General features: G+C 40.0%; 1 protein-coding gene across 1 annotated transcript in view; it reads left to right on the top strand.

Moving 5' to 3' along the window:
• The first annotated feature begins 3501 nt into the window (after positions 1-3501).
• gnmt (glycine N-methyltransferase) overlaps positions 3502-11779 on the top strand; it is a 36223-nt gene continuing 27945 nt past the window's right edge. The window contains exon 1 of the mRNA XM_061886895.1: positions 3502-3791. Within this exon, the coding sequence (XP_061742879.1) occupies positions 3583-3791 (209 nt within the window). The 5' untranslated portion in view covers positions 3502-3582. The remainder of the gene's footprint in view (positions 3792-11779) is intronic.

Raw genomic sequence — 11779 nt, 5'->3', positions numbered from 1 at the left:
ATCTAACATAATAGTGTGAGAGTCCAGTCCATAGTGGATCTAACATAATAGTGAGAATCCAGTCCATAATGAATCTAACATAATACTGAGAGTCCAGTCCATAGTGGATCTAACATAATAGTGAAAGTCCAGTCCATAGTGGATCTAACATAATAGTGTGAGAGTCCAGTCCATAGTGCATCTAACATAAAAGTGAGAGTCCAGTCCATAGTGGATCTAACATAATAGTAAGAGTCCAGTCCATAGTGGATCTAACATAATAGTGTGAGAGTCCAGTCCATAGTGGATCTAACATAATAGTGAGAGTCCAGTCCATAGTGGATCTAACATAATAGTGAGAGTCCAGTCCATAGTGGATCTAACATAATAGTAAGAGTCCAGTCCATAGTGGATCTAACATAATAGTGTGAGAGTCCAGTCCATAGTGGATCTAACATAATAGTGTGAGAGTCCAGTCCATAGTGGATCTAACATAATAGTGAGAATCCAGTCCATAATGAATCTAACATAATACTGAGAGTCCAGTCCATAGTGGATCTAACATAATAGTGAAAGTCCAGTCCATAGTGGATCTAACATAATAGTGTGAGAGTCCAGTCCATAGTGCATCTAACATAATAGTGAGAGTCCAGTCCATAGTGGATCTAACATAATAGTGAGAGTCCAGTCCATAGTGGATCTAACATAATAGTGTGAGAGTCCAGTCCATAGTGGATCTAACATAACAGTGAGAGTCCAGTCCATAGTGGATCTAACATAATAGTGTGAGAGTCCAGTCCATAGTGGATCTAACATAATAGTGAGAGTCAAGTCCATAGTGGATCTAACATAATAGAGTGAGAGTCCAGTCCATAGTGGATCTAACATAATAGTGAAAGTCCAGTCCATAGTGGATCTAACATAATAGTGAGAGTCCAGTCCATAGTGGATCTAACATAATTGTGAAAGTCCAGTCCATAGTGGATCTAACATAATAGTGTGAGAGTCCAGTCCATAGTGGATCTAACATAATAGTGAGAGTCCAGTCCATAGTGGATCTAACATAATAGTGAGAGTCCAGTCCATAGTGGATCTAACATAATAGTGAGAGTCCAGTCCATAGTGGATCAAACATAATAGTGTGAGAGTTCAGTCCATAGTGGATCTAGCATAATAGTGAGAATCCAGTCCATAATGAATCTAACATAATAGTGAGAGTCCAGTCCATAGTGGATCAAACATAATAGTGTGAGAGTTCAGTCCATAGTGGATCTAGCATAATAGTGAGAATCCAGTCCATAATGAATCTAACATAATAGTGAGAGTCCAGTCCATAGTGGTTCTAACATAATAGTGAGAGTCCAGTCCATAGTGGATCTAACATAATAGTGAGAATCTAGTCCATAATGAATCTAACATAATACTGAGAGTCCAGTCCATAGTGGATCTAACATAATAGTGAGAGTCCAGTCCATAGTGGATCTAACATAATTGTGAAAGTCCAGTCCATAGTGGATCTAACATAATAGTGTGAGAGTCCAGTCCATAGTGGATCTAACATAATAGTGAGAGTCCAGTCCATAGTGGATCTAACATAATAGTGAGAGTCCAGTCCATAGTGGATCTAACATAATAGTGAGAGTCCAGTCCATAGTGGATCAAACATAATAGTGTGAGAGTTCAGTCCATAGTGGATCTAGCATAATAGTGAGAATCCAGTCCATAATGAATCTAACATAATAGTGAGAGTCCAGTCCATAGTGGATCAAACATAATAGTGTGAGAGTTCAGTCCATAGTGGATCTAGCATAATAGTGAGAATCCAGTCCATAATGAATCTAACATAATAGTGAGAGTCCAGTCCATAGTGGTTCTAACATAATAGTGAGAGTCCAGTCCATAGTGGATCTAACATAATAGTGAGAATCTAGTCCATAATGAATCTAACATAATACTGAGAGTCCAGTCCATAGTGGATCTAACATAATAGTGAAAGTCAAGTCCATAGTGGATCTAACATAATAGTGTGAGAGTCCAGTCCATAGTGGATCTAACATAATAGTGAGAGTCCAGTCCATAGTGGATCTAACATAATAGTGAGAGTCCAGTCCATAGTGGATCTAACATAATAGTGAGAGTCCAGTCCATAGTGGATCTAACATAATAGTGAGAATCCAGTCCATAATGAATCTAACATAATACTGAGAGTCCAGTCCATAGTGGTTCTAACATAATAGTGAAAGTCCAGTCCATAGTGGATCTAACATAATAGTGTGAGAGTCCAGTCCATAGTGGATCTAACATAATAGTGAGAGTCCAGTCCATAGTGGATCTAACATAATAGTGAGAGTCCAGTCCATAGTGGATCTAACATAATAGTGTGAGAGTCCAGTCCATAGTGGATCTAACATAACAGTGAGAGTCCAGTCCATAGTGGATCTAACATAATAGTGTGAGAGTCCAGTCCATAGTGGATCCAACATAATAGTGAGAGTCAAGTCCATAGTGGATCTAACATAATAGAGTGAGAGTCCAGTCCATAGTGGATCTAACATAATAGTGAGAGTCCAGTCCATAGTGGATCTAACATAACAGTGAGAGTCCAGTCCATAGTGGATCTAACATAATAGTGAGAGTCCAGTCCATAGTGGATCTAACATAATAGAGTGAAAGTTTAATATATTCATACATTGTTTATGTTGGATATGCACATGTAAAAATAACCTAATCATATTGTTTGTTAAATTTAAAAATAGCTGACCTTTTTTTGTCCCCATTATCTGGGATTATATTCCCAGTTTTAATCTGGGACGTCTGTTTTTTTATTATCATTATTGATTGATTGAAACTTTTATTAGTAGATTGCACAGTACAGTACATATTCCGTACAATTGAGCACTAAATGCTAACACCCCAATAAGTTTTTCAACTCGTTTAAGTCGGGGTCCACGTTAATCAATTCATGGTAATTTATAGCATATAAGAATATTCTATTACTGTTAAAATAACTATGAATAATAAAAACATGCGTCATTTATTAAAGCTCAACGTATGACAAAAAAGTGCGTGAAAATGAGAGGTATTCAGTGAGGTAAGATGAATGACAGTTCATTGCTCCTGACTAATGAATTGCACTGAGTGGAGCGGATCACCACTCCAAGATGGCGGCCCCGCGTCTCGTCAGCAGCGCTCGCATGCTGCGTCCCCTTATAACATGTCTACGGGTGACAGTACACCTTCTTTGAGACAAGAGCTATATTGGTGCATGCTTGCTCATGCTTTAAAGTCATATCCAACAATTGCGACGACGACTTTTTATTGTCAATATCGGCTGCTGAGTTTCGTTTTTGTTAATGATTCCTGCTGGTGGTGTGCTAAAAAAAAAGAGGAACATTTCCAGCCCGGCCCTCCCATATAAGGAAAGGAAACAGGAAATGACGCATTGTTAAACTTCAGCCAATCACAAAGTAGGCGTCCCCTCGAAGGAGCGCGTCATTGGTTTGAAAAGTTTCCTCGCCGCGTATAAAAAACAAGCAGGGTGTTGTGGCTCCAGCATGTGCGGCGAGTCCCAGGTGAGCAAAACAAAGTAACCCCAGCAGCAGTATGTCGGTGGACAGCGTGTTCAGGACCCGCTCGCTCGGTGTGGCCGCCGAGGGGCTGCCGGACCAGTACGCCGACGGCAAGGCGGCCAAAGTCTGGCAGTTGTACATCGGCAACACACAGAGCCGCACCGCCGAGTACAAGAGCTGGTTGGTGGCCCTGTTGAGGGAGCGGGGCGCCCGCACCGTGCTGGACGTCGCCTGCGGAACTGGGTGAGGAAAGCCGGGCTCTCTAGGCTAATGTTTAGTAGCCTAAAACTGGCTAAAGTTAGCCAGACTCTCTCTATGCTAATGTTAATTAGCCTAAAACTGGCTAAAGTTAGCCGGGCTCTCTCTATGCTAATGTTTATTAACCCAGAACTGGTTGTAATTGCTGTATAGAGTCAGCTAACCCATGTGGTTCCTGTGGATGGGAACACAAGTTGTAATTACTGTAGTGATTAAATAACATAGTGACTGAAACAGACAAAGTAATGTGTAAATAATGTCAACTGAATGGACCATCTGTGGCTGTGAAGTGAACACTAGTAAGCTTGTAAATACTGTATAGAGTAGGCTAACCCATGTGGTTCCTGTGGATGTGAACACAAGTTGTAATTACTGTAGTGATTAAATAACATAGTGACTGAAACAGACAAATACATGTGTAAATAATGTCAATAACTGAATTGACCATCTGTGGCTGTGAAGTGAACACTAGTAAGGTTGTAAATACTGTATAGTGTAGACTAACCCATGTGGTTCCTGTGAATGTGAACATACTGTAGTGACTAAATAACATAGTGGCTGAAACAGACAAATAAATGTGTAAATAATGTCAATAACTGAATGGACCATCTGTGGCTGTGAAGTGAACACTAGTAAGCTTGTAAATACTGTATAGTGTAGACTAACCCATGTGGTTCCTGTGAATGTGAACATACTGTAGTGACTAAATAACATAGTGGCTGAAACAGACAAATAAATGTGTAAATAATGTCAATAACTGAATGGACCATCTGTGGCTGTGAAGTGAACACTAGTAAGCTTGTAAATACAGTATAGAGTAGACTAACCCATGTGGTTCCTGTGGATGTGAACATACTGTAGTGACTAAATAACATAGTGGCTGAAACAGACAAATAAATCTGTAAATAATGTCAATAACTGAATGGACCATCTGTGGCTGTGAAGTGAACACTAGTAAGCTTGTAAATACTGTATAGTGTAGACTAACCCATGTGGTTCCTGTGAATGTGAACATACTGTGGTGACTAAATAACATAGTGGCTGAAACAGACAAATAAATGTGTAAATAATGTCAATAACTGAATGGACCATCTGTGGCTGTGAAGTGAACACTAGTAAGCTTGTAAATACTGTATAAAGTAGGCTAACCCATGTGGTTCCTGTGGATGTGAAAACAATTTGTAATTACCGCAGTGATTAAATAACAGTGACTGAAACAGACATTGTAATTTGTAAATAATGTCCATAACTGAATGGACCATCTGTGGCTGTGAAGTGAACACTAAGGGTGTAAATACTGTATAGAGTAGGCTAACCCATGTGGTTCCTGTGAATGTGAACATACTGTAGTGACTAAATAACATAGTGGTTGAAACAGACAAAGTAATGTGTAAATAATGTCAATAACTGAATGGACCATCTGTGGCTGTGAAGTGAACACTAGTAAGCTTGTAAATACTGTATAGAGTAGGCTAACCCATGTGGTTCCTGTGAATGTGAACATACTGTAGTGACTAAATAACATAGTGGTTGAAACAGACAAAGTAATGGGTAAATAATGTCAATAAGTAGATGAACCAACTGTGGCCATTACTTGAACACTAGTAAGGTTGTAAATACTGAATAGAGTAGGCTAACCCATGTGGTTCCTGTGGATGTGAACATAATTACTGTATTGAATAAATTAACCTAGTTACTTAAACATACATAGTTATATGTAAATAATGTCAATAAGTAAATGAACCATCTCGGGCTGTGACGTGAACAATAGTAAGCTTGTAAATACTGTATAGAGTAGACTAACCCATGTGGTTCCTGTGGATGTGAACACAAGTTGTAATTACTGTAGTGACTAAATAACTTAGTGACTGAAACAGACATAGTAATGTTTAAATAATGTCAGTAACTGAATGGACCATCTGTGACTGTGAAGTGAACACTAAGGGTGTAAATACTGTATAGAGTAGGCTAACCCCTGTGGTTCCTGTGAATGTGAACATACTGTAGTGGCTAAATAACATAGTGGTTGAAACAGACAAAGTAATGGGTAAATAATGTCAATAAGTAGATGAACCAACTGTGGCCATTACTTGAACACTAGTAAGGTTGTAAATACTGAATGGAGTAGGCTAACCCTTGTGGTTCCTGTGGATGTGAACTTAATTACTGTATTGAATAAATTAACCTAGTTACTTAAACATACCTGGTTATATGTAAATAATGTCAATAAGTAAATGAACCATCTGGGGCTGTGAAGTGAACACTAGTAAGGTTGTAAATACTGTATAGAGTAGGCTAACCCATGTGGTTCCTGTGGATGTAAACACAAGTTGTAATTACTGTAGTGACTAAATAACTTAGTGACTGAAACAGACAAAGTAATGTGTAGATAATGTCAGTAACTGAATGGACCATCTGTGGCTGTGAAGTGAACACTAGTAAGCTTGTAAATACTGTATAGAGTAGACTAACCCATGTGGTTCCTGTGAATGTGAACATACTGTAGTGACTATATAACGTAGCGGCTGAAACAGACAAAGTAATGGGTAAACAATGTCAATACGTAGATCAGGGGTCGGGAACCTTTTTGGCTGAGAGAGCCATTCAAGCCAAATATTTTAAAAAGTATTTCCGTGAGAGCCATATAACATTTTTCCAAGACTGAAAACAACTAAATGCGTGCATTTTTAAGCAAGACCAACATTTTTAGAGTAAAATAAGTCTCTAATTGTTTTGAATAATATTATTTTGAAGCTAACCAACAACAAATAAAATACTTCTTAGCATTATTGCGACTTCTTGAACAGGTACGGTAGAAACTGGATGGATGGATTAAAATGCATGAGAATGTTTTATATTTTGAACGTTATTTTTGACACTGTGATTACCAGCGGAATCATTCATTACTTACCGTGTTACACAATGTCAGCCAAGATTTATCTGAGAGCCTGGTGCAATCATCAGAAGAGCCACATCTGGCTCTAGAGCCATAGGTTCCCTACCCCTGACCTAGATGAACCATCTCTGGCTGTGAAGTGAACACTCGTAAGGTTGTAAATACTATATAGAGTAGGCTAGCCCATGTGGTTCCTGTGGATGTCAACATAATTGCTGTAGTGACTAAATAATATAGTGACTGAAACAGACATAGTAATGTGTAAATAATGTCAATACGTAGATAAACCATCTCTGGTTGTGAAGTGAACACTCGCAGGGTTGTGAATACTGTATAGAGTAGGCTAGCCCATGTGGTTCCTGTGGATGTGAACATAATTGCTGTAGTGACTAAATAATATAGTGACTGAAACAGACATAGTAATGTGTAAATAATGTCAATACGTAGATGAACCATCTCTGGTTGTGAAGTGAACACTCGTAAGGTTGTGAATACTGTATAGAGTAGGCTAGCCCATGTAGTTCCTGTGGATGTGAACATAATTAGTGTATTGACTAAACAACATAGTGACTGAAACAGAAAAATTAATGTGTTAATAATGTCAATAAGTACATGAACCATATGTGGCTGTGAAGTGAACACTAGTAAGGTTGTAAATACTGTTTAGAGTAGGCTAACCCATGTGGTTCCTGTGGATGTGAACAAAATATGTAATTACATTATTCAAACAAATGGGCAAAATATGATTCCACATCGTTGAAAGTGATCATCTGAGAGCATTTGTAATGGCAGTGCAGTTCATATAAGAATGTTTTGATGCCCCATCCATCTGCCTTTTAACAACATTACTTCCTAGCAATGAAGTTAGCGCCCACATACCTGAAGTAGAGCTCTTCTCTCTTTCACCACAGAAGATTGTGGATGGCTCCCATTGGAATCTTGCTGCTCTTGTACATCATTGGTCATATCTTTTGTCTGTGAGCAGGCTGTCAATCTCAACTCCTGTTTTGTTGGTAGCGGGGGTGTATATTGTAGCGTCCCGGAAGAGTTAGTGCTGCAAGGGTTTCTGGGTATTTGTTCTGTTGTGTTTATGTTGTGTTGCGGTGCGGATGTTCTCCCGAAATGTGTTTGTCATTCTTGTTTGGTGTGGGTTCACAGTGTGGTGTAACAGTGTTAAAGTTGTTTGTACGGCCACCCTCAGTGTGACCTGTATGGCTGTTGACCAAGTATGCCTTGCATTCACTTGTGTGTGTGTAGAAGCCGCATGTAGTACGTGACTGGGCCGGCACGCTGTTTGTATGGAGGAAAAGCAGACGTGACAACAGGTTGTAGAGGATGCTAAAAGCAGTACCTTTTAAGGCACGCCCCCAATATTGTTGTCCGGGTGAAAATTCGGGAGAATGGTTGCCCCGGGAGATTTTCGGGGGGGGGGGGGCACTGAAATTCGGGATTCTCCTGGAAAAATCGGGAGAGTTGGCAAGTATGAAAATTAGCGTTGAATACGGTGATACAGCGGCACCGCCACTGTATAATACGGGCGGGCCAGCTCTTATGTTAATTTATTATTGCCTCTAGGGCCAAATGAAATTACACGGCGGGCCAGATTAGGCCCGGAGGCCAGAGTTTGACACCCATGGTATATAGTATGCGCCTGCCTTGAATTACCGCCTGGTCAAACTCGCGACGTCACGAGTGACACTTCCCCTGTCATCATTTTCAAAATGGAGGAGGCTGATTTCAATACCAATAATTTGAAATCGCATAAAGGGAAGAAGATTAAGAGCTATTCAGTAGGATTTAAGGTCCAAGCTTACATCACACTCAAATTTTTACTGCATATCTTTGGTAAGTGCCGAAGTGAGACGAGGTTTTAAAATAATTAGCGCATGCTTACTTTTACCGCATGTCTTTGGTAAGCACAGGAGTGAGAAGAGGTTTTAAATTAATTTGCGCCCCGGCGGCAATTCCAGGAAATACGGAATATGAAAAATGGAAATGATAAGGGGGGGGGGGGGAATATATTTTTTGTTTTAATATAGTTTCTGTAGAAAGACAAACATGACCCAAACCTCCATAATTGTTACAAAGCACTCTGTTTGTATTAAACATGCTTCACTGATTCCAGTATTTGGCGAGCAACGTTTTGTCCTACTGATTTTGGCGGTCCTTGAACTCATCCTAGTTCGTTTACATGCATAACATTCTCCGACTTTCTAAGACGTGTTTTAGGCCACTTCTTTTTCTGTCTCATTTTGTCCACCAAACTTTTAATGTTGAGCGTGAATGCACAAAGGTGAGTTTTGTTGATGTTATTGACTTGTGCTAATCAGACATATTTGATCACTAATCGATGCTAACATGCTATTTAGGCTAGCTGTATGTACATATTGCATCATTATGCCTCATTTGTAGCTATATTTGAGCTCATTTAGTTTCCTTTAAGTCCTCTTAATTCAATTTATATCTCATGACACACTATCTGTGTGTAATATGGCTTTTAATTTTTTGCGGCTCCAGACAGATTTGTTTTTGTATTTTTGGTCCAATATGGCTCTTTCAACATTTTGGGTTGCCGACCCCTGCTCTATATCAAATACAAACTAATACAAAACTTCACACTGATGTCTGATTGAATGGTAAAAATGTTATGACAGACCGCCTTAAAAACAGAATGGAATTTATAATTATTTCTATGAAGTATAAAAGCCTGAATATTGACAACATATGAAGGTCACAGCCCCTCTCAATCCATATATTTTACAATCAAGCCAAATGCAACAAACACAGCGAAATATGAACATGAAGGGTAAAAAAAACAAAACATCTACAATCTGACATGTGTGATATATCACTAAGCTTTAGAACTTTCTTGTAAAAATCTCCTTCCACGCCTGTCCCTGACACCCACTTTTCACTCCACAAACACTCTGTGGAAACGCTCCCCACCCACACTGCTTGGTGCCTCGTCTGGCCTGCTGTGTAACTAGTAGGGTTGTACGGTATACAGGGTATTAGTATAGGAAAGCAAAACTAATTCATCGTATTCGGTACCATACCGCCTCTGAAAAGTACAGGTCCGCCAAACCCTAAGATTTTTAGTTAAAATAAAGCCAATAATGCAATTTTTTCTGCTCCCCTTTAATTAAAAAAGTACCGCAAAGTATCAAAATAATATTGGTATCAGGACAAAACTCGTCACTTAAATATCATGCAAAAGCGCAGATTCCAACCATTGAAATATGTTGTATGATTTAAGACTTCTGGTAATTCAAAAACATGAGTGCAGATCATAATGGCAGCTACTCTTTCTATCTTGAAGATCTACAAAAATACAGTATTTGGGAATGTCCGGCGGGCCAGATTGAAAAGTGTGACGGGCCACATGTGGCCCCCGGGCCTTCATTTGCCCAGGTCTGATTGAGGCGGCCTTAACAACAAAGAGCTGCGGTAAACCCTGGACATACATACTTACATCTAGGGCTGGGCGATATATCGATATACTCGATACATCGCGGAAAATGACTACATGGTGATATTGGAGTATATGTTCTCACACAGTTGCTTTTAGCTGCTGGCATTACACTACAGGCTCCAGGCTGTGGAGGAGACCCTGCCCCAAGTGGAGGAGTTCAAGTACCGCAGAGTCTTGTTCACGAGTGAGGGAAGAGTGGAGATCGGTGTGGCGTCTTCAGTAATGCGGACGCTGTATGGATCCGTTATGGTGAAGAAGGAGCTGAGCCGGAAGGCAAAGCTCTCAATTTACCGGTCCATCTACGTTCCCATCCTCACCTATGGTCATGAGCTTTGGGTTTTGACCGAAAGGACAAGATCACGGGTACAAGCGGCCGAAATGAGTTTCCTCTGCTGGGTGGTGGGTCTCTCCCTTAGAGATAGGGTGAGAAGCTCTGCCACCTGTCTTACATACGTCACATACTGTCTTACACACGTCACATACTGTCTTACATACGTCACATACTGTCTTACATACGTCACATACTGTCTTACACACGTCACATACTGTCTTACACACGTCACATACTGTCTTACACACGTCACATACTGTCTTACACACGTCACATACTGTCTTACACACGTCACATACTGTCTTACATACGTCACATACTGTCTAACATACGTCACATACTGTCTAACATACGTCACATACTGTCTTACATACGTCACATACTGTCTTACACACGTCACATACTGTCTTACACACGTCACATACTGTCTAACATACGTCACATACTGTCTAACATACGTCACATACTGTCTAACATACGTCACATACTGTCTAACATTCGTCACATACTGTCTTACATACGTCACATACTGTCTTACATACATCACATACTGTCTTACATACGTCACATACTGTCTTACATACGTCACATACTGTCTTACACACGTCACATACTGTCTTACACACGTCACATACTGTCTTACATACGTCACATACTGTCTTACATACGTCACATACTGTCTTACATACGTCACATACTGTCTAACATACGTCACATACTGTCTTACATACGTCACATACTGTCTAACATACGTCACATACTGTCTAACATACGTCACATACTGTCTAACATACGTCACATACTGTCTAACATACGTCACATACTGTCTTACATACGTCACATACTGTCTTACATACGTCACATACTGTCTTACATACGTCACATACTGTCTTACATACGTCACATACTGTCTTACATACGTCACATACTGTCTTACATACGTCACATACTGTCTTACATACGTCACATACGTATACGCCCTCGCGGAGCAGAGAGGTAGCAGCATCGGTAACATTAGCTGTGGTGCTAGCGGAGTCGTGCGAGTGGTAATACGAGAGAAAGAAGGTGCCAATCTGGTAACAAATGAAGGAAGAATTAAATCCCAAGAAAAATAGCATGGCGTCCATCGTCTGGCGGTGGTTTGGCTTCAAGCGGGAAGATGTTGAACGGACAACCGTAATTTGTCAAGTGTGGGGCAAAAGCGTTGCTACAAAAAGTAGCATTACTGCTAATATGTAGCATCATTTGAAAAGTCACCCGCTAGAGAAGGAAGA

This window comes from Nerophis ophidion, linkage group LG24 (assembly GCF_033978795.1).
Source record: "Nerophis ophidion isolate RoL-2023_Sa linkage group LG24, RoL_Noph_v1.0, whole genome shotgun sequence".
NCBI classification, from domain to species: domain Eukaryota; kingdom Metazoa; phylum Chordata; class Actinopteri; order Syngnathiformes; family Syngnathidae; genus Nerophis; species Nerophis ophidion.
Note: the sequence above shows the minus strand (reverse complement) of the source record. Positions and strands in the feature narration are given on the sequence as shown.